This window comes from Ambystoma mexicanum, chromosome 12, assembly GCF_040938575.1.
Source record: "Ambystoma mexicanum isolate Mex_15411 chromosome 12, UKY_AmexF1_1, whole genome shotgun sequence".
NCBI classification, from domain to species: Eukaryota; Metazoa; Chordata; class Amphibia; order Caudata; family Ambystomatidae; genus Ambystoma; species Ambystoma mexicanum.
The window spans coordinates 412999182-413022858 of record NC_090936.1 but is presented as its reverse complement, the minus strand read 5'-3'; the positions used below and the strand labels follow the sequence as shown (position 1 = coordinate 413022858).

Sequence of the window (23677 nt, the reverse complement as noted above, 5' to 3'; positions counted from 1 at the left end):
TGCAGTCCAAATAATAGGCATATATCATCCATAAACTTCAAGGAAACTTCCCCAAATGTCCCAAAATTTCTCAACGTCTCCTGAATCTCTGTAAATGGCCTTCTCATAAGAGGAAACGGTGAGTAGTTCTTCCACCCATTCGTCAATGTTAAAGGAGCTGCTCGACTTCCACATTCTCAGTATCATCCTCTGGCGATCATACACGCCCGGAGTAACCAAGTTTTCCTTCCAAAGGTAAAATCATCAAACTGATGTCACCTAAAATCAGAAGGGAGCCAGATTGAGGGATTGTACAGTTCAAAACCAATCCTAATCTTTCACATACATGTTCCCAAAATGTTCTTGTTTTCGGGCAAAACCACAACAAGTGACTGAGGGAGCCACTTGCACCTTTGCACTTCCAGCAGAGGTCGTCCTCCAAGAGTTGCCTCCGAAATAACTTAGCTGGAGTCCAGTAGGATCTAAAAAGAATTTTAGTATGTGATGCCCTAAGGCCCCAGTCCAAACTCACCAAGCGAGTATTCTCGCAGCACCGTTGCCAACAGTTTGAAGCAATGTCCTCTCCCAGCTCTTCTGCCCAGATAAATGGTAATCTTAGATCCCCCTTTCGGCAAGCCTTCAAGAATCCATATAACATGGCAGCTGGATGGAAAGCACTTGAACATGTTTGTAGTGCCGACCAGGCGACATTTTGAGTTTCCAGATGAGGCACTTTAAAACTATTTGCCACAATAGTTTTCAATTTCCGGTATTCAGCGAATGTACAATCCGCCATGTTATGAGATTTGCAAAGTTGTGTGTATGAGATCCAATTTCCCCCTTCTATAAGATCATGGATGTATTTAATGCCCGTCAGGAACCATTCCGGCCAAAAAAAAACTTTCCCCCTGATATTTCAAGGTGGGGTTGAGCCAAATGGAGGCATTTAAGTGCTGATAAGGATCTGCATTCATACGCTTGGATAATTCACACCAGCAATCCTGCAAGAAACTAGTCAAGGGATTTGCTCCTTTGGATTTACTTTTCTTAGAGGTCAACAGAGCTTCTAGATCCAGTTGGGACACCATGCCAAACTCCCACAACAAATCACTTTTACAACTTTCAGTTCATTCGATGTTCAAGAGTGCATGTCTCAAGCCCCCAGAGCGCCCCCGGTATGAGTGTTTCACTGTTTACACTTGCTTGCTCCACACAGCAGCTTCCCTCTGCTTCTAGCAATGCTTTCCAGCTTACAGTAACTTTGCTCTTCCTTTGCGGAGGCAATAGAGAGCAATGCCTGCTGCCCTGGCGTCTTGCGGTGACTGGAGTGTTTCGGCACCCCACATTTCCTGCTGTGTGCACCCGGCAAGGATGGTTTACAGGACCCACTCGCAGCTAACCTCTGTCATGATGTTCCTCTCACCTGCTGGCCAGGGCTATCGGTTCCCGTGTCTCCCACTCATCCTTCTCTAGCCAGCTTCTCTCCAGCCCGCCTGTCTCCCACTACTGTACTCCGCTTCTGCGTTTCACTTCTGTGTGTCTTCTAGCTGTGCGGCAAGGCTTTTTATTCTTATTAGGATTGTAAAATGACCACAGGTGTGCCTGACCATAGTGAAACTAATTCGCTGGACATGCCTGGCTGTTCGATCGGTACAACTCCATAGCCGCTTTCTTCGCCTCAGTACCATAGTGGTGTTTGGGGATATCTGAATAAAAGGAAATGGTCATAACTTTGTTGTTTCTTCCTTGTCTTGGTTTTTGACCGATATATGTCTGTATTACCAATATAAGGCGGACATGTGTTAATCCCACCCAAATGAGATGTGTCCTCCTAGTTGACCTCTTTCTCGTCCCAGTGATGACATGTCATCATTATTGTGGTCATAGGCTGCACAACAGGAGGCGCGATGTTAAGCTGGCTTTAGCTGAATTTCCATGGTTTTGTTGCAGTAAGTTCCCACCTTAACGTCCCTGCAACTAAAGTTTTTTCTTTGAATTTCCAGGGTTTTGTTTTTGCATACATAATTGACATTAATAATACAGACAATTCAGCTAACCAAAACACTGTATTATGTCTAGAAAGTAAAATAAAAAGCGATTGGACAACCACATTCCCCCCAAATAAACCTGTTACAAAAAAATGAGTTTGCATATGTACTTACCTTGTTAAAGTATTCACATGTATTTGCACTGTTCATGAATAGTTATTAAAGTCTTTCAGTAACTGGCAATATATTTCAAAATACATATTTACAAGACTACTGCCCATATATATATATATATGTAGATATATTTATATTAAAAATAAAATGTATAGCCGCGTCTACTAGGGATACATGCCCGGCTATGCGCACCAATGACTGGGGGGGAAGAGGGTAATCTACGTGTGCGAAATGAGCCAATAGAACGTCCGCATCCTTCGACACAGCTACGCATCTTTGCGCCTAATACGCCAGCCAATGTTTTCACGTGCTGCGATTCCGCGCCTACACATTATACGCGCCAACAAACAAACAAATCACAGATTGCGAAGTTTGGACGAGAGTAATCCCATGCCGTTTCACATAACCCACGTGTACGAATAAGCCAATGGGACGTAGGACTCCTGTGTCGTGGCTATGCCTTTTCTCGCAAAATGCATTAGCCAATCATAACAGGCGACGCGGCTCTGCGCCTACACGTTACTTGTATATGCGTCAACAAACCATGCAATCACACGTTGCGCTGTATCAACGTGGCTACGCCACACCGTTTGATGATATCCGCGCATACAAGACTGTCCCATCAGACGGCGCTGCAGTTTGTAGCCGCGAATAATCACCACACCCACAAAAACATAACTTTACATTAATCATTGCTTTCTGTACTTGCTAGTGAAAGGGATTCTGAGCAACTGCAAGCACTTTTGGCACTTTACCCCTTAACCTCTTCATCCTTTTTAGCCAGTTTTCCCCAAATCCAATTTTCATTTGTCTTGTCATTTGTTTAGTTAGTCTATTTTTTGTTTTACTTTTTCATTTTTTTTTTTTTAAACTTTCATTTTTTGCACCATAGTCTTTTTGTGTTGTCATTTTTATTCCTTTATATTTTCCTCCCCGGTTGGACATTTCAACATGTCTGACCATGACAGTAGGAGCAGTGAGGATGATGTCATCATTTGGGTCGACAATCCTTCACCACCAAGGAAGAAGCACACAAGCATGAAGAAACTACTTTCTTTTTTTTTTAAAACTACTGCAGACAGTTGGAGCTTCTTTAAAGGGAAGGAATACCACTCCAGGAAAGAGGTGGAGGAGGTACTGTGACCCTTCTGCAATAAGAACCTACGCTGTGGGCCTTCCAATATTCCGTCTCAAAGTCTAGGAACATCAATAATGATTAACCATCTGGTGAGAGTCCACTGGGACGATGTCAATGTTGATGAATATTGTAATGCCCATGAACATCACAAAATAAAAATGCATGGGACCAATTCCTTGTAAAGTCTAAGATCAGCACCACCTGCAGAACCTCCATCCATCAGTACAGCAACAACTACAGGTGGAAATGAAGCCTTTACATCAGAAGTGGTATCCACTACACCGACTCCTGTTACCGACACAGACCTTTCCAGATGCAAATCATGTGTAAAGGATGCTGTGAATGGGTAGTCAAGGGAGATGCCAAAATTGAGCAATGGCTAAAGTTAATCGCTGAAAATCAGTCATGCTTAGTTTTTTTTTTTTTTAAGTGGCAATATCTTCCCTGATTTTTATTCACTTTTTTAAATGGTTCATCTTTATGTATTTTCCTCCCCTATTCCACCCACTTCTTTCCATCCCCCAAACGGCCCTTTTAAGGGCCACCTTTTATATTTCAAAAAAAGATATATTTTTACAGTCTGTGTTGAATTTTTTACAATCTGTTGAATTTTATTATAATATCTATTGTAATTTATTTTATGCAGTTTCAGTACGCAAAATTGTCAATTGTTGCCTGTAGCCGCGGTTATCAGTGCCGCGATTAAAACCTCTCCAGTCTTTGCACTCATTCACTGCGCAAATAAATCCCGCTATTCATTGGCCAATACTGTAACGGCGGCTAGAAATAAACAATTCTTTGTATGTGCATATATACATACACATATATATTTATCCAAAGTCTTACCAAATAAGTTTCCATGTCCTTGCCTCTTCTTCCATATATGAACTCCGAAGAAAAAAATGTTTTACTTAATATTAACCCTTTAAGTGCCATGGGTATTTCCCCCTCCCCCCCAGTGCCAAGGCCTTTTTTGGCGATTTCGGTATGTGGCCATTCATTGGGTTGTACTTTTTTGTTACATGAGATATCTCGGCCAATTCGGCTCCTTTTTTCCCCCACATGTAGGCAGTCGTAACGCCACCCAGGAATCCTAGGTTGCTGTAGGGTGGTGAGAGAAAATAAGCAAAAAGGGCGAAAATGTTTTTTCACAAATGCCAATAAAATGATGTACAAAGAAGCATGTGGTTTTTTTCCTTGTAAGAGCTAGGAACAAATGGTTTGCTGTGCTTAATTCCCCAATTTCCTGGCTTTCAAGAACAGGCTGAGTGGAAACAAAAAAAAAATTATTTTGATTTGGTTATCAACTGTTGTGTGAAAGATAGGCGATTTTGACCATTTTTGCCAATTGGACATGCATGGATGGAATGGAAGAAAAGGGTAGGAAAGCCGAATTGGAAGACAGAAAGGCATATATTTCTGAAAAGTAGACAAAATTCAAAGTTTAGGAAGGAGTGATTTGCGTAGGTCGGGCAACAACTAGGTAGGGGAAAATGCCATAGATTGGGGGAAAAGCGGGACAATGACCGAAAAACGTATGTGGTGGACATGTTTGGCTTGGTACGGCAATGGCTTCTATGAATTTTGAGAAAAGCAATGCTCCGCTACATTCCCCCGACTCTTGCAGTTAGGAAAGCACACATTTTTTGTAGTGTTTTACAAAACAAGCAACCACAAGCCAAACACTGAGCCATGGTACACAGGAGTTTTATGCTTACGGCCTGAACAGACGCATTTAGCATGTGTAAATCAGGAAAACCAATGTGGTGAGGAACGGCAAGCATACTTTTTCTGAAAGAGCACAGGCAGACCTTTTCAAGGGTAGGTGACTTGTGCAGGTTACAAACGTGTATGGTGCCTAAAGCAGCGACTAAATGTAGGGCACATTTGGGAAATGAAAGGGTTGTGTGACCAAGGGCACCAGCAAATGGGTCAAAACGTTATGAAAACCACAAAAAACACAACAAATGTTATACCTTCCCACGTTCCCACTGGTGTCCCGATGAAAACGGTACCTCACATGTGTGGGTGCACCTACCTAGGCGCCAAGGGGAAAGCCTAAAACACAGGTAACCCCAAGTCTGTTGTGACACCTGCATTTCACACTTTCTCCAAACAGGCACACCATACAGATATGGGCCTCGGGTGTCCAAGCCACCAAGGAAAACGGGGAACCCCATGCATTTCCCAAAAGAGGACACCTGTGGGAATCCAAAGAGAATCCCGGTAGGTGCACCCACACATGTGAGGTGCCGTTTTCGTCGGGACACCTGTGGGGACGCGAGAAGGTATGACATCTGTTGTTGGCGACGTGCTTCGGTGAGCGGACACAGGGAAAGGTCTCTGAAATTGGCTGGAAATGGTTAGAAATGAAGACAATTCTCAGACATTTCGCTCTGGCTACCCACCAATCTCTACATTAGCTCCCAGTGGCTGCGAGGATTAAGTTCAAAACCCTCTGTATTGTGCACAAGGCCTTCTAGGGCCTGGGGCCTCAATACCTTCAACTCTCTCTTCCTAAATACCTTCCTTCTATAGCTCTTTGCTATTCCGCCTCCGACTCCCCCAGGGTCAGTCGCGTCTCCAAGCAACGAGTTAATGGTAGATCTCTTTCTTCGGCTGGGGCCTCCCTCTTGAACAGCCTCCCTGCCACCCTGAAACTTGAGGAGAATCATCTCCGGTTCCAGAAGCACCTCAAAACCTTTCTCTGCTTCTGCTTTTTCTCCTCCTCTTTCCTGGCTGAAACCGCACTGGTTACCTGCCCACCTTCTGATCTCAGGCCCCAGTCCCATCTCCCACTAGCCGCACACCTGCACTGCCTTCCTGGTAACCCCCGCAATTGGGAACTGTTTCTGTATCCCTACAGTCCCACTACCAGCACTTGACACCCGATGTCTGCACTCACTCTTGCACTTGCCACGTGCTGACTGTATTTTTATTTATTGCTTATTTATTCTATTATCTCATGTACTGCACTGTCCTCTCCTCTTGATCGTGCTACCTGTTATCCTGCTACTAACCTCCCTGCTTGCAGAATCTAATTGTTTGTTAGTCAAGGTAAGGGCAGGTCACGTATTAACTTCTCTATATTCATCTATTTCTGAGCTCAAATTTTCTATCTTTTTCGAATGAATGTACCCAGTAGTGTAATGTTCATTCTTCTCAATGACTACCATTGTCTAATGTTTCAAGTGTTCTGATCTCGATATATAGCACATTTCATCAGTGTCCATTGTAATAGAATCGCATCTTTCTCGGACCATGCCCATAAGCATGTTTTCTTTTGATGCATGAAAGTACATTCAAGGACGAGTAACACGTTACAATTTGCGTCATATCAATCTATTATGTATGAAAGTAATCCCAGTGGATATTCGACTACACTACACAGGTTTTGCTTCTTTGACCAAAACAAACCATTGCATTGAAAGCCGTGATATTGCATACAGTGCAATTATTTTGTAATTATTTATACTTTTTTTTTTTTTAAACAGATCTTATAGATTTTTCAAGAATGCCTTCTTGTATGGTTTTGGTTTGCCGTTCTAGGAGCCATGTCAATAGTCAGGGCACAATCCTGCATACATTCCCGAAGGATATTGATTTAATTAGACAATGGGTTCGATATTGTGGTTTTGCAGTGGACGAGATAGAAAGTAGAGCACAGAATATCTTGAAGGACCTGAGTGCCAATCGATTCCGCATCTGCAACCTGCACTTTACCGAGGATATGTAGGACCAATCGAAGTACACGAAAAAGCATTGACCCAGAAGGTTTCTTAAATTGCATCCAAATGCAATTCCAACTCTGTTGATGCACACACTGCCCAAGGTGAGTCCCGGATGATGAATTAGCTGTAGGCGGTGGAGTACCGAAAAGGTAACTTCATGAACAGATGCTGCTTTCGGTGTAAATGTGTCTTACTAAATTTTACATATTTACCAGATTGTATTACATTTTAACTATACCACATTTTTACTATACATCTGTCCGTGGTTTGTGGAGCCTCAAATGAAATCATTATGAACACATAAAACAATGCCATAGTGCCCTTTAAAAGAAGCATATTGTTTTTCTAATCGTTTGCTTGACATGTCCATATGTCCATTCTTTTTAGGATAGCATACTGATAGAAGCACAGACCCTCGCAAGTGACGAAACCACTGACACGTCTAGTATACCAATGATGAGCCCTACAGACATGCAGAAGTTCATATTCTCGGCAGTTGGATCTTCCCACATATCTAATTGTCCCTTTTATCACTTTATAACAATGCAATGAAAATGAAGGAGCAAGATTCTGCATCCATTTATTTTCCGGAGTCAACAACAACTTCAAGCGCCTATCTGGTAATTTTATTTCATTTTTCCTTTACGAGAATGTATTATGCTTGGAATTTCCAATAATATGAACACATTTATGTATCCTGTCCGGTGTTTACACTAGGTGTCATTTATGGGTTTCTCTTTATAAGTACCATTGTCTCAGTACCATTTCGCTGTTATCATTCGTACTAAAAAAATACTGTGTTACAGGGGGATTCTGGTACTTCCACTACAAGTACATAGTCCTTTGCAGCTGGTCCAGAGTATGAGGTATGCGTACTAACAGTTACACTGAATGGAAAAAAAATCCTACATAGGATACTATTAGACAGTGACATGCATATAAACGTGCAGTGTTTGAAACATTTATGTTTTCAGATCTAACGTTACACTTCCTCCACTTCCTACCTAATGCAAAATACATCGCAAAATGTTTGAGGGCAACATTACAATCAGTATGTTTTGCACGGTGATCTCTGATCAAGTACACTTGCCATCTTGGATGGCTAACAGGTGAAATTTGAATTGTATATTTTGACTAAATGACGTACACTGTTTGCGAGGGTATGTGTGTAAGCGCTCTGTGCGATGAAAGATTTTAATTTCCAATACGGCTGACTTTTATTTTTAATGAATATTCTATTGAAGGAATCTACACAAGGTGTGGAATTAGAAGTGGAGGCACATGAATCAGGTGAACATAAACTACTATTGGATTCAATTGCACATCAAATAGCATTAGCAATACATTTTTACGTTGTAATGTTTTTAATTTAGTCAAGTTGGTTGTGTTTGTAGATATTTAAATATGTTTGTTTGCGTGTAAATGAAATTTGCTTGATTTAAAACCATATATGATTGCTTGTGCGGTTGTGAAAGAGAAGACCACAGTTTCACAGAAAATCAAGAAAACAAGGGTAACTAAAACCATTTCGTTTTCTAGAAGTGTTTTGAGCTGGTGTTTTATTCATAACCTGTTTTTGTATTTAAAGTGCCATCTGCTGTATGTGTGCTATGCATTGAACATGTTTTTACAACCCATCACGTAGAGGCCCAGAAGGAAAGTAAGTATAAAAGACACAGACAACAAATGAAACCAAAGATGCTGCTTGCCAAACAGATTTCACCATGGAGCAACTACTATTTGAGGCGCAGCATGTTCCTGTCAATAAGCAGATTTGAGATGCTTATGTCCAATGGCCTGAAACTGAATTGAATGTGACCGGCAAAGCCAGCAAAGTGTTCTTGGACCATTGCTACGATGTGAGAACTCAACAAGATGAAAAACTGAATATAATGAAGATGCTTTGGAATTCCTCGCAGACCACTTGACAATCTATACCCGCAAAAAAAAGCTCCACCCAATAAACATTCAAAGTTGATGGTGTGTCCAATTCATGTGAAAATAACAAGCTGAACTAACAGATACTGGAGCTTCAACGCAATTGACCGAGGAACTTGCTAAAGATCTTGACTACAGTTTGTCTCATTTGGGCAATTTGTCCACCCCAGTTGAGTCACAAACCACATTCATGCAGGACGATTGGCTAATAAAGGAGCAGAAATACATTGTATTCGACAGCTGCCTGGTAGAGATTATACTGATGCTGAAATGTGCCCATACATTCTGGGGGAGATATGCGGGCAGCCATTGGTGCATGTGTCTCGTGTATTACAAGGCACTAACCTGAAAATCCAAGCCAGCTGTGTCCACCTCCTTTAAACATTTTCATGGACCTCTCAACCGATGCTGGGTAAAGTGCCAGCTGGAAATCTATGTTCAGCAGCTTTGCTTTTCAGTGGCTCCACTTTCAGTAAGATGTCCAGTTTGTCAATTTGTGGGAGTTCAGTTCCTTGCTAAAACCCAGTACTACAAATATCAAAGCGAATTCTCATTCCCAGCTATTAGTCAGGCCTGGAAAATTGAACAAATGTCAATTGAAAGCACATTCTCTGGCCAACAGTTCCGGCTAGCTGACGACAGACAGTGCTATAGCCCCCGATTTTTAGCAAAGTACTGCACATACCACTTTCAAGACATGGAAACTAAAAGAATTGTGAGTTTGGAGATCGTGCATGTGTTATATGATATGATATGATATGGCATTTGTACCGCGCCTATACACAAGTGTTTCAAGGCGCGACGAGGCAGGGAGGGGGAAACAAGGGGAAGACAGACAACGATCCTACTAGGCCAGGTATCATTCAGACCGAGCAAGTGCAGGGGTAGGGGAAGGGAAAAGTGCAAGGGGAAGGGGAGGTGGAAGTGCAGTACATGTAAGTAGAATAAAAAATAAATAAATAAATAGGGCCAGCTGGTGGCAAGTGCAAGGTAAGTGCAGACAAGTGCTGGGAAGGGGGGGCTGTAGGGATACAGAGACAGTCCCGCAGTGCAGAGGTTGCCAGGGAGGCAGTGCAAGTGGAGAGTGGCTGGGCCCAGGACCGGGGTAGGTGAGAGTGGCCCAGTTGCAGATTCAGTGCAATTTCAGTGTAGAATTTAGCAGGGGAGAGGGACAGAGAAAGCAGAAGCAAATAGGAAGGTTTTGAGGTGCTTCCGGAACTGGAGATGGTTCTCCTCAAGTTTCAGGGAGGCAGGAAGGCTGTTCCAGAGGGATGCCCCTGCCGCGGAGAGAGATCTACCCCCAGCTCGTTGCTTTGAGAAGCGGCTGACCCTGAGGGAGTTGGAGACGGATGAGCGAAGGGCTCGGGAAGGAAGATATTTAGGAAGAGAGAGTTGAAGGTATTTTGGCCCTAGGCCCCAGAAGGCCTTGTGGATAATGCAGAGGGTTTTGAACTTAATCCTCGCAGCCACTGGGAGCCAGTGTAGAGATTTCAGTCCTGGAGAGATACGGTCCCTGGGCTTGTGCCCAAATGTAAATCCCCTGTGGCCATGGAGAAACATGGTTTCATATAATCCCTCGAACATCTTCAATCGAGGGGAATTCAAACAGACCTAATAGCCACTGACAGACATGTTTCAATAGCCAAGGCCATGTGAGAGCAGTTTCCAAACATTCGTCATCAATTTGATGTATGGCACATTGCCAAATCAGTCAATAAATAAATTACAGCTGCTGGTAAAAAAAAGGGTTTGCAAAATATTTTACAGTGGTCTCAGTCTTTCAGCAACCATCTTTGGTGGAGCTCCAAAACTTGCGATGGGTCTGTGGAAATTCTATTTGAAAAATGGCGCTTATTGATGCATCGGTGTTCAAACGTTCACTAATGGACAGAAAACCAACATTTTCACAAATGTGCACATGGACCTTTATCGGAGGAGCAGGAATGCAAGAAAAAGTGGTTGGTTCCTTCTTCACCTTCACACAAAGCTTTTGAGAAGATTGTGTATGACAAAACTCTTTCAAGAGACCTAAAGGGACTCACAGAATTCTGTCACACCGGAGATTTGGAGGTGTTTCACAATATGTGCTTAAAGTACAGGCTCAAAAGGTTGCATTTCGGCATAGACGGTATGCAAGCTTGAACGTTACTAGCCGTATTAACGCACAACGAGAACCTAGGGAGAGAACAATCGAGAACTACCGGAAACTTTGAGATGCTTCGTTACACCTTGGCCTTTGCAAAATGAAGCATAAAATGGGTGGCAAAGCCAATATACCATGAAATGGAATTTGATTCTGTGAAAGATCTCACTTTGACTGTGTTGGCCATGCGTACTCATGGAATCGATCCAGATTGTTCCTAGGACACATACATTGCCACAAAACATTGCAAACGAGCCCTGTCCACCTAAAGCTTAACTTGTTGTACAGTGGACTTCCCAGTATAAATGATTTGTAGCTGTGTTCTTAATGTGCTCACTATAAATTTTGAGATATGTTCCCCAATGTTTGTACATTGTACATGAACAATGGAATGCTATTAAACTTGAATTTCAAAGCTATTAAAAAGTATTAAGAAGTATTTAATTATGCAGATTTAATCCTGTATGATTCCTTAATTTAGATCTTTTGCCTTCCCTTAATTTATATTACTGGTTCTCAAATGATAACATACATGTGAGGCTAAGAACCTCAGGATCATCTTTGACTCCACACTTTGCTTATCCTCTCACATCTCTTACGTCTCTAAAAAGTCAAACTTCTTACTGCACCTCCTTAGAGGTACTCGGCCTTTCCTCTCCTTCCCTCAGATGCTCACTGTCTCCCAAGCTCTGGTTCTCTCTAGGTTGATTACTGCAACCGCCTCTTTCTAAATCTACCTGCCCCCATCTCCGGCCTTTACAACTAATCCAGAACAGGACTGCGAGACTTGTCCTTGGCATCAAGCCCTGGGATCGTATCTCCCCAGCTCTAAAATCCCTTCATTGGCTCCCAGTGGGTACTAGGATTAAATATAACCCTCTGCATTTTCCCCAAGGCTTTCTGGGGCCTGGGTCAAAAATACCTTCAACTATCCCTCCATAAATACCTCCCTTCTCAAGCCCTTCACTCCTCTACTTCAAAATCCCTCAGGGTCAGTTGTTTTTCAAAGAAACGAGCTGGGGTAGATTTATGTCTTTGGCTGGGGCCTCCCTTTGGAACAGCCTCCCAGCCACCTTGGAACTTGAAGAGAACCATCTCCGGTTACGGAAGCACCTCAAGACCTTCCTCTTTGCTTCTGCCTTTGCCCCTTTTCTCCCCTGCTCATCTGTTTTCTCCCTCGGCTCCATGAACCTGACCTCCCTCTGTCCTTCGGGCCCAGGTACCTGCTCAGCCTGCACCGCCTCCGGGCCACCCCTTTGCACTGGAGTCTGTATCTGCACCCATACAGTCCCCCTCCCTCTTTTCTTCTGCACACATCAGATATGCCTTATCCAACTAATCTAGCACTTGCCACTTGCTGGCTGCACTATCACTGTTCATCCCCTCTATTTATGTATCTATTCTATTTATTATTTATTCTCTCCTCTGTTCCGCACTTTCCTCTTCTCCCCATTCCATGCACTTTCACCCTTGTTTCTTTACCATGCACTTGCGTGTTCTAAATGTCACTGGGCCTAATAAGATTGTTTTTGTTCTCCCTTGTTCCCCTCCCTTTGCTTGGTCGCCCTCTGAAACTTGTGTACGCGCATGATATAAATAAAATATCATATCATGTCCGTGGTTGCTTGGTGTCTGTAAAGCTTGACATAGGTGGCCATAGCGTCCAAATTGTCTTTTCAAATGTGTCCTCTTTGTCAACTTTTTTTGCAAGAAGTACCTGTTGTAGGATGCCATACAGCAACTCTGTGTTTTGCCCCCTCCTGCTTTCGCCCCTCTCTTGTGGGTCCTTGACTGATCAGGGCAGGAGAGGGTCAGATGGATATCAGCAAGAAAGGAACTGCAGGGTCTGAGCTGGTGGGCTCAGGCGTCGCTGGGTGGAGGTTGTTAGTGCACAGGAAGTTCAGTGGAGATGAAAGGGCACTTGGATTTATGACTGGTCAGTGTCTCACGTCATCCGCAGAGCACATTTCTCTGCGAGAACAGGGTGCGCGCAGATGTGGCAATGGGGAGGAGATGGTGTGGGCTGGCTGAGCAATGTGCTGGGGATGAGAGAGCTGCATTTGTACAGAGATATATTTTCGGGTCTAGTAGAAAGAGGTCATTCGGCCTATTTGAAAATGGTTTCCTAATTATCTGTTTTACTTACCCTAACTGTTGTCCAAAATTAGCTAAATCACTAGCACTATTGATGGGTAAAAAAGTATACATGATAGCGCGGCATTGGTGGATGCCAGCAAACAATTTGTTTATTTTTAAAACATATTTCAAAATGCCACGTTGGTTGCTCATCGCTCCCATGGAGTGAAGGTCACTTCATTTGATGTAGCTTGTGGGGAGTTCAAACCGACACGTCTTCTACAGTATGCATTTGATTTGTGGCTTCCCTTCACAAAAAGGAAAGTTACCAGGCATACACGCTCCAAACAAGGTTCAATTGTTATTCGACCTTGGAAGAAAGGGAGGATTCGCTATGGCTTGAAGGACGGAAGGTGTTGAGTACCTGCAAAAATGATAAGGTTCACGGTTTTAAAACTGGACATCAGAACATTTATTTTCATTCTATGAAAACCGTTGTTCTGAGCGGACACTGCGTTACGCCAAGAGAATGGAAATACCAAATATAAAGTAAGTTTAACTGAAGACTAGTTCATAGATGAATGAGTAAAGGTTTCATTTTCTGGCCGGTATTGTTTGCTTACATTGTTATGGAATGTTAGTTGTAGCATATTGTGATGAAAGACAAACACAACCTGTATGCAGGCTAGCGATATTTAAACTACTTTGTCGCATGACATATCAGTGTCTGCTATCAACGTTGTATTATTGGATGAGCCGGGTGCAGAACATTTTTCAAGGGGACTTGGTTTGCTTGTCGAAATTTGTTGTTGCCAGTTCTGTTACATTTTTAAAAAAGGTAGCAGGCACCCCTCTCTAGAAAGAACATGGCATGATAACCTGTTATGTATTTTTTTCACACTGAGCGTCCGCAGCTATCGCCTTTTACTCAATGTACCTTTCACAGACGGAAAAACTTCAATTTGCACATTTGCCTTGATCTCGGGCACATGGGCAGTCCAGCACTGAAATGCTATGGTAATTCCCTTCTGAACTAGAGTACCTACAGCAACCCCATTTGTGCTTCTGTGAGCACAGCGAGTATGGAGTCCACATCTGGGTTCCCCCAGGTTCACCAATCCCAAGTTTGTTGCTAATATTCCGTTATAATGCCGTCTATGTGTTAGAATGTTTCCATCAGCTTCCACATCCCATTGGGAGCTCAACATACTCCACAGCGCCAACCTCTCAAGCACATTGTAGACTCCAACTTTCCCCGATGTTTTCTGTGTGTTTCCATGGTTTGTGTTCGTTATTAGGTTTCACCTGGTGCAGAATTACAGGGTAAATGGATACATTTGAATAAAGAACGGCTACTAAAATATATTTTTATTATGTTTTCTACACAGCAACATTTTGCCTTTCTGCGAATGCTATTGCTTCCAGATATCGATAGACTGTTTCTTCAGCCAGCAGTGGGAGATATGCCTGAACGAATGGATTTCGATGATCGCCGATGTGGGACGATCGCCTGGGACCGATATGCCCTTTGGCGGTACCAGTGACAAGGAGCAACCTGTCACTATTTACGGTGGTCTAGCAAGAAGCTGATGCCGAAGCCTTGCAACTCAAGGTGCGTCGAATGCACATCTTCTCCAAAAGGAACACTGTGTGCCTCATGATAACGTTTTGATACTATAATTGATACTATAACCCAAGGTCTTTCAATAATTGCTGGTAAAATGAAATCACTGGATGTTCGCTGAGCATTTTTTGTGAAATAAAAGAACATTGTAAATTGCAGAGTATTGATGGTTCCTTTAAAAATAGTGTTTTCCATTCCGATTTGGGGCGCGCTGTGCTGCGAGGGGATGTGTGTGTTGATATTCCGGGTTCTACGTTAAGACGTAGTTGATGACTGGGTGCGTTTGGCTATGCTGCCCTCTAATGTCATGAAAATAAGTGGAGAATAACGCTAGGAATAGTGCTGTCAGCTTCAGGGGCAGGTGATATGATTTAGTGCCGCAGGGGCACTTGAACTTAGTGTAGTCGATCAACAGATAAGATTAGCACAAGATGGCCGCGCCCAGCTCGTTGATTTCGCATGTGTAAAAGTGCAGAAAACTAAGGTAAGGTGCATAGGAAATGTTTTTACTATCGATCACAGTTTGCTTAAAACCACATGCCCGAACGCACGGGACTATAACATTTTTGAGCGCACTATTCCTTTAACCAATTACCTTTGGGCAAAGTTGCACTAAGGTGACCCAAATAGATTACCATCAGAATCTAACCTTGGTGTAGGTACTACTTTAGTGTCACTTTGCCCAAAGGTAATTAGTTAAGAGATGAAAGATCTACCTATATCAGGATTAGATGCCAATGGTAATTTTCTCTTTGGGTTGGAAAACCTGTAGATTAACCTGCTTCCAGTCATCCCTGCCTCCTAGGACAGGTTATATGATAAAGCATGCCACCCATAGGCAATGGAACCCCCTTAGCCTTTCCCCACGATGGCCAATATCTGTGCTACTTCCTCTTGCAATACACTGTGCCTTTACACTGATGTTTAGATTGAAAAATACAAGGCAATTCCACATATGTCATGTCCTCTTCGGTACTAAGGGGAACCACGGGCCACTTCATTCCTTATTTGCCATCAATGCCTACTGAACTGGCAGGTGATATTCCATTGATCACATGACTGAACGGCATTGGTGGGGATATTTGCCCTAAGGAATGGATCGCGGATCTAAGCAAGGACTACTCCTTGTTAGATGGATAGGCTTCTAGAGGATGGGTCGTCCAAATAGGTTGCCAAGTTACTACCTAATAATTGGGACACATAAAAGGGACCTATCTGGTATGTTGTAGACTGGAGCATAGGCCAAGCATATGGGTAACCTCTAGAGGCTTTGCACATGGAGGGGAATTCCATAAATATGGCAGCACCAGAACAAGTATGCACCCATTTGATGGTGGGGCAGGTTGGTTCCAAAAGTCTATGTTTCACATGAGGGGGGCTTTCTGGGTGGGGAGTCTAACCTGTGAGGCCATTCATGCAAGGGAGGGAAGAATACGCTGATGTCGAGTAGCAGGAGTTATGTCAAAGAGGCTGCTTCATTTAAGGGAATACAATCTGTTTCCTCTGATTCAATATAACATATTTGCTCGTGTTTCATATTTCGGGAGAGGGAGCAGAGGCAGATACTTCTGTGATGTGGATTAGCAACACTGCCCAGGGTCCTGATTTCCAGCTGTCTATGCCTCCTGCAGAAGGAGTGTGCTGCAAGGTTGCATCCCTGCAGCAGGCTGTTACATATGCTTGCTTTGCCGCAGTGGTCAAAGGGCCGGACCTGGCAAGTGAAATTGTGAGGTTGTGCCCATGCTGCACAACTCAAGTATGGTACAATAGCCTATAGGCAGAAGAAAGACTGAGCCCAGAGGAGAGGAAATCCTATTGCTGGAAGCAAAAAGGGACTGTTTCATGGGCTGCAACTAAGGGTTTGGACTAATGACCTCAACCAGGGTCTCACTTTCTGTGATGAGAAACAGTGAAGTCTTGGCATCTGCTACAGGGGAAGACACTGGTGGTGGCAGATTCATGCCCACTGTTCCCTGTCCAGAAGAGACCTCCGAGTCACTCTACTCCAAAATGTGTTTGAATTGACGTAAGATACAAGTTTCCCACGCAAGAACCCACATTCGAGGATTTAGTCCAACCCCAAAGCTATGTAGTGAGACGGTAAGGGAGTTACATAGTTAAATATGGACTAAAATCCACTAAGGATGTCAAGAGGGATTGGCCCAAACTATCATGTGCATGATGCCATTGGAACAGAGGAGGAGACAGTGGAGAATGTGCGAGATGCAGAGACCCCATACAATCTGTGCCTATTCGTTTTCTGCATGTTATCTGATCCAACTCCAGCTTTCTGCATGGGGGAATGGTGATACAAGAGACTTTTAAGCATCCTAAACCAGAGCTCTCAAGTTTCCCCTAGCCATGCCTGAGAATAGGGCCGGCCTTAGGGAAGGGCCGTGGTGACTGGGCGACTGCCCGAAGCGCCCTGCCATTAGCCCCCACCACGCCAGCTCTGGGAATCTTTCAAGGACTCCCCGAACTAGCGCGGTGGGTGAAGGCGCAGCAGGCACCCTATTGAACCGAACTGCACCCGCTCTCGGCGAGAGCGGGGTGCATTTTATCACAATAGGCTGCTGCTATCCAACCAGCATGAGGAAGCCTTTGAAAGTCAACCCCATGCTGGTTTGGACAGCCGCAGCTCTATGGAAGCGATTAACTCCCCGCTCCAGCACAGAGGGGGGAATTAATCACTTATTAAATACAGTGCCGCTGCTAGTTTTGCACAGGCGCTTTATTTTAATTTGGTGTCGCCAACCCACCCTCCTTGGGGTGGAGGGTTGTGGGGTTCCAAATTGTGTTGACTCGCCACGGCAGCTGGCAGTGCTATTAGGGTTGTATACGAATTGTTCGAACTACAATTGACCTTTGCACAATTGACCAAATTGTGAAGGTCAATTGTTACATATATGCGGGGGAAACCCCCCCCACCCCTCCAATATATATATATTAGGTCAATTTGGACCCTCGACTTTCGGTCAATTAGGTAATTCGAACAATTGTGTTCGAACAATTTGGGTAATACCAATGCTAAAGCCCAGCCCTGCGTGAGAAGGACATCCATTCTTCGAAATCTAGAACTTATAGTTTTCAGAAATAAGAAAAAAACGAAAAATACCTGAATTTAAAAGGAAAAAACATATCTGAATGGCCTTCTTATGCATAGCAATGGGAAACTTGAGAGCTCTGGTTAAACATTCCCAGATGCAGAGTATTCATTTAGGTTCCAACTGTCATAGGTTTCACGAGAAGTCTCCGACTGCCTTAGCAAGTAAAGTGATCCTGTTGTGTCCATTCGCAAGCCCTCTTCAAGTAGGAACATATCCTGAAAAGACCTCTAGAAAACCTTAAATCACTTAAAATGTGGCAAACTGCATTTCCTTTTTACTAATATGTTGTGCCAAAACTATTGCCATAGAGAGAAGCTAGGGGGGGGGGCGGTATGTGAGGAGGGATACAGTCTACTGTTGTTGTTCGGCTATGTCCCACCCAGTGCACCTCCAAATGTGCGTCCTGAATACTACAATGTCTTTTTTAGTCCCCTTGTAGCTTAATCCCATGCATGCCACACCAAAAGTGTTTCCTTTCACTGTAAATTATGAGCGCATGTGGGGATGCCATTGTTATTTTTAAGCGTTCTTCTGAAAGGTTTAATTGCAACAGCAAATCAGCTACTGGCATAATACAAATGTCTTAGCCAAGTGTTCTTTCTGCCACTTGGTGCTTAACCAAATGTCTTCCTACAACAGGTTTAGACATCAAAATATGTGTCCTCGCGTTTGTTTTCTTACTGTGAATTCCAGTTAAAAACAAGCATTGGCAAAGCCAAACGCTGTGGCGCTTATATACGCATTCGGCAGGCACAGCCACCATGTGCCCAGGCACTCACACCATTTGCCAGCTGATGGCCAAACAGTACTATTATGGGAGTGCCTAGTAAATGCCCACACAAAAGCAGAGACTAGCCTAATCCATGTAATGCAGTTGAATTCTCACTTAGCAATGTGACGGTCTCTGGAACAGAAATGAAAGTTTCAAATATATCCTTGCATTTTCAGGAGATAGGCGCCGTGGTCTGCCGTTGTGTTTAAATGTATTAATCTGCCCCTTCTCACTCCACCGATCAATATTTTTGCACATCTTACCTCGAGAGGGCTTGTCCGCCTGGCCAGTAAATTGCCCAGTAGGGGTCAGCAAAGGGCCATGAATCAGGTCTTCCATGCCAGAAGGGACAACGTGGAGTGAGCAGTCTGAGCCTGATTTCAGGGGTCAGGTGTTCCCTGCAAATCTCTGTGTTTTCTTCAATGAACTTCCTCACCCAATTGCCAGTGCTGTAACAAACAACTTGAGTAAACACTCCCCACGCTCTGACAGAGCTCCTCACAAAGAAGCCCAGGCGGCACATGAGCAGAGGACTTCAGTCCCCCGGCGTGCAAAGTCGCCCCGATGCAGCTTCTGCACATAGTGTCCACACGATGGCGTGCGTTCAAGCCACGAAGAGATAAAAAGAGGACATTACTATGCAGGCATGTAAACGCAGCAGCCATGTTGAATTTGTTGCACAACAATGCAAACGTTCTTTTCCTTTTCATCGAAGCTATGAATTATAGATGTATTTACACAACTAAAACAACGTTACATGTGGAATCAGTCATATTTTACACTCTTGTTTAATAATTAGAAACGGCGTGGTTGTGTGATTGTACTTTTCACAGGTACTGAGTTAATTCTTGGTTGAGGAAACTTTATATACCGGTATGTCCATCAGATTCAACACGTGGGAATAGAAAGCAGTGAGCTTTTTCGCAGCGACACTAGGCTGTAGCTAAACGTGGCGGCCATCGCCGAGCGCGGTATACACAAGTCCCTGTAATATAATTGTAAATTGAAGTTACCTACCTTTCTCTTTAGAATTATAAACAATCGGAATACATCATGCACATTTTCGGTGTAGCTATAATACTGCATTATATCTTAAAATGTTTGATGTACAAATAACATACATTCTATGTAGGATTTCTCCATACAAATAAAACGATACGTTATATATCCATTTTCTAAGGATATGTGTTAAAATGATAAGCTGTAGGTATATTCAGGTATAGTAAGGCATATACTTCTATCCTCCTGACTTCCTCCACCAGCATCCTACAATATCTTGCTTTTATGTGTTGGAGCCACCTATTGTATGTAATATATTACAAGTATGATAAAAAGAAATATGTTTGTTCTTTTATTATTCGATCTGTTCCTATGTAATACATTTGATAAACATGCACAAACTTCACACAAACCTTGCATATTTTGAGAAAATAGTCCTTCAGGGATGAGCTTGAAATAATACTTGTTGACAGTAGAGCTCTCAAGTTTCCCCTTGCCATGTGTTAAAAGGTCATTCAGGCCTCTGTTTTTACAATCAAATTCTGGGGCACAACGTATTTAAGGAATAAACAGGAAGATGGTTATGAACGCTATCTGGACATTGCTAAACCTCACCTTGCTCGTTCCTTGTTTCTTGATTTAAGGCTGGGCATCCTGTTTGTGCCCACCCTGACTCACACGTGTAAAATGAATAAAACAGACACTCCCTGGGCAGGGAATAAGGCACAAAAGAGCAGGCTGCGAGAGTTCAAGGAAAAAGTTTATCTCTGAGAGCGCTCTGACCACATCAAGGTTACAACACATTTATATAGTACATCTACATTTTTAACATAGGATGCTACGTTGGACCGGATTGGTCAGCCGTGGTGATGACTTAGGTGTGGGCATCATCTCTTCCTCCGGGTTGGTTACTTGGTTGGCGGGATGTTTGACGTCAGACATTTGCGCTCCGGATGGGTGAAGGTCAGGTCGCTGTGAAACACGGTGGTCACTATCTAAGCTAAGACAATACATTCTGAGTAATGCATGCACTAAATAACAGTTGATCAAAAGACTCTCAGTAGTGTATCATGTCGTTATACAAATCACTCAAGAGTTTGTTATCTACACACTTGGGTTATACAGGTCACAGGTTTATGGGCCTTCACCACTATAATACTGTCAATGGACTATAGGGTTAGTCTCACAAGAATCTCAGGTATGTGGCACTTGTTAGTATTGGGCACGATATACTACACAGGGGTCTAATGTTAGTTGGGGGGGTCTGTTGGGTGGGCTTCAGAGCGAGGTTGGCAGTCTGGCACATGAAAGGGATGCCTTGCAAGGACACAGGGTTAGAATGGCAATAAGTTTCAGCTGGCGAGGGTAAGAGGGCAAGGACACTTTTGTGGAGATGGACGAGCCCTGTGCTTGGCTCATGTTGGTTCACATGCAGGACAGTGATCTCAGAGGAAAAGGGATGTATTACATTTATTATTTGTTGCAAGCAGCTCTGGCCTCAGCGTGAGAATGGAGCCGCAGAGTTTTCCAGTTGGAGTGGGGACGAGGGTGGGGGCCAAGTGCTCCGAGCTACTGCGGCGGGCGAAAGGGAGAGATGCATTTTGTACTATCGCAGTGAGGGCTAGTTACCAAGATGGAGTCGAAAAGGGGCACAAAAAATGGATGCCCTGTGTCCTGCTCGGTGGACCCATCTACGCGAATATAACCATCGGTTAGCATCGCATACGGGCGAGGGGCGTACCCATCACTAGAGGGACTTGGTCCAAGTTTTGTACTGAGAAGTGATGGTTGAGAGGGGCCCATTGGCCACTCGCTCCCACACATTCCCCCCTTTTGTTACATCTAAAGTAACAAATACTTCTACTTTTTATTCTTTTCATTCTCCCTTCGGTAGTACTCAGCTTCCACCACCTCCTCGTCCCATGCGGGGGTGCCTTTTATGGGCATCCATGCTCTACAAACGCTTCTAAGGCTGTTTCCTCTTCTAGCATATTCATCCGGTGTACACATTAGGTAAATACCTTCATCCCCATCTAGATCTACCCATACTTCTTGCTACCATTGCAACTCTCTCGGTTCTTTTATCGTTGTATGATGCAAATTATCCACTATATCCCCATATTGCCTGTAAATTGCTGTCATCCTGTATTGTGGTGTAGTGTATTCCCCTGTTTGCATTTGTGCATCTATCATAGTAGCTACCGTTGTCGGTCGGCCCATTGTCACCATCATCATAGCCGTGGTTGGCATGCTTTTCTCACAACACCGCAGTCCCAGTTGGCACACACAAAAGAACAGGAGCACAAAAACAATGATGGTAATCAGTATTTTCATTGCCACATTTACCCATGATGGTATCCAGCTGAACAAATTGTCGAACCATGTGCTTTCTTCTGCTCCTCCTTCCGCTCTCATTCTTTCCCCTAAGTTGTGCAATGCGTTTATCACATGGGAGAGCGTCCCGTTATCAGCATCTTCAGTTGGCACGAATGTCCAACACGCCCCCCCCAATTTTTCAGCAAACACCACTGTCCATCGCCGTAAGGAGATCGAGGACATATCTGTTTTGCATTGTCATTAGGCAAAACGCGCAGAGCTCTATCTTTATCACGTTGAACCCCTCTTCAGTGTCGTTGGCCAATTGAATGAGCTCCCAGCGCCCTATCTGCAACCATTTGGCGTTTGCTTGTGCTTGCAGTCCCGGGGCTAGAAGTGAGGCGAAAAATGTCTCTGCTGATGAGAAGAGTTTGTATTTCTGAGGGATCACTGCAAGGAGCTTCGATGATTCGGATGAGATGTAGTTGGAGGACCTTTTATTCCGCGTCAATCTTTTCTTTAGCTCATATTCTGACAATAGTTCAAATGCTGGAGCTTCTGTTCTTATTAGTTGGGATGCTGTCGATGGTTCAGCCGACTGCCCTGCTGCCGATATGACAGCCGACTGCCCTGCTGCCGATATGACAGCCGATTGCCCTGCTGCCCCCTGGATATGGCTTTCTGATATTACCATCAGGGCTGTGTGGAGAGTTACTATTGCACAAGTTCCTTTGCATGATGCGGGGAGGTGCAGGTAAGCTTGTTTACCGCAAACCCAATACATGTCCATTAGTAAAGCTGTGCCTTTCTTCATGTCGGGTATTATTACCGTTTTGTTACATCTCCTTGCTTCCCCCATGTTCACTTTCCCTTCCCCACGGAAACAGTTTGTGTGGTACTTCTTTTTGTATTTTGATAGGTTTCTATAATGCTGTGACCCATGTTAGCTTTGCGACATGTTGCGACCAGATGGGGTCACATGCCTCTTTTATCCATTGGAAAGTGTCATTTGGTAGGCCTCGAAGTGCTTCCCCTTTGCATTGGATTGTTTCTTCATGTCATTTATTTTCTGCAAATCGTGTCCCCTTGATGACAAGAAATGGTTCCTCGAGGCAAATTACTCCTTGGCGCCGGCTTGTGCATGTTTTCTCATTCTCCAGGTGTTCCAATGTGACAGTGTGCGCCTGGAATGTGCTCTTTATTCTGCATATAACCAGATGAATTAAACATTGGGCCTCCGACAAGGGCACTTCCTATGGTACTAACATTTTCGGTGTTCCTGATGCATGCAGGATGAGTGAACAGACGTAGCAGCTCTCATTTGTTGCTTGCTTCGCCGTGGCACTCATGTCAGAATAACATTTATTTGATTGATCAGGGTGGCGGGGATCTTCTATTTCATCTAACCCCAGGTCGTGATAGATGTCATATCTTTTCCCTCCCGCCCCCCTTTTTCTCCTCCTCCTCCCTTCCTGATCATTGTTTTTCACCCTTTTGTAATGTATTGGAAACATCCCAGCCCATGTTGTGTCATTACTATTCAATATGTCATATGGATCATCATCAGTAGCATCAATATTGTGTGAGGTAGGGTGTATGGTTGTCTGTGCATTAATACTAGTCTTAATTAAATCATTTGTCCAATAATAATCTCCATCATATTCGCTATATCCATAAGCATTACTCATATTT

General features: G+C 43.7%; 1 protein-coding gene across 1 annotated transcript in view; it reads right to left on the bottom strand.

The window, feature by feature from the left end:
- Nucleotides 1-19275, bottom strand: part of ETFBKMT (electron transfer flavoprotein subunit beta lysine methyltransferase) — a 162614-nt gene extending 143339 nt beyond the window's left edge. Inside the window, exon 1 of the mRNA XM_069628556.1 lies at nt 18934-19275. Within this exon, the coding sequence (XP_069484657.1) occupies nt 18934-19193 (260 nt within the window). The 5' untranslated portion in view covers nt 19194-19275. The remainder of the gene's footprint in view (nt 1-18933) is intronic.
- Between the last annotated feature and the right edge of the window lie 4402 nt (nt 19276-23677).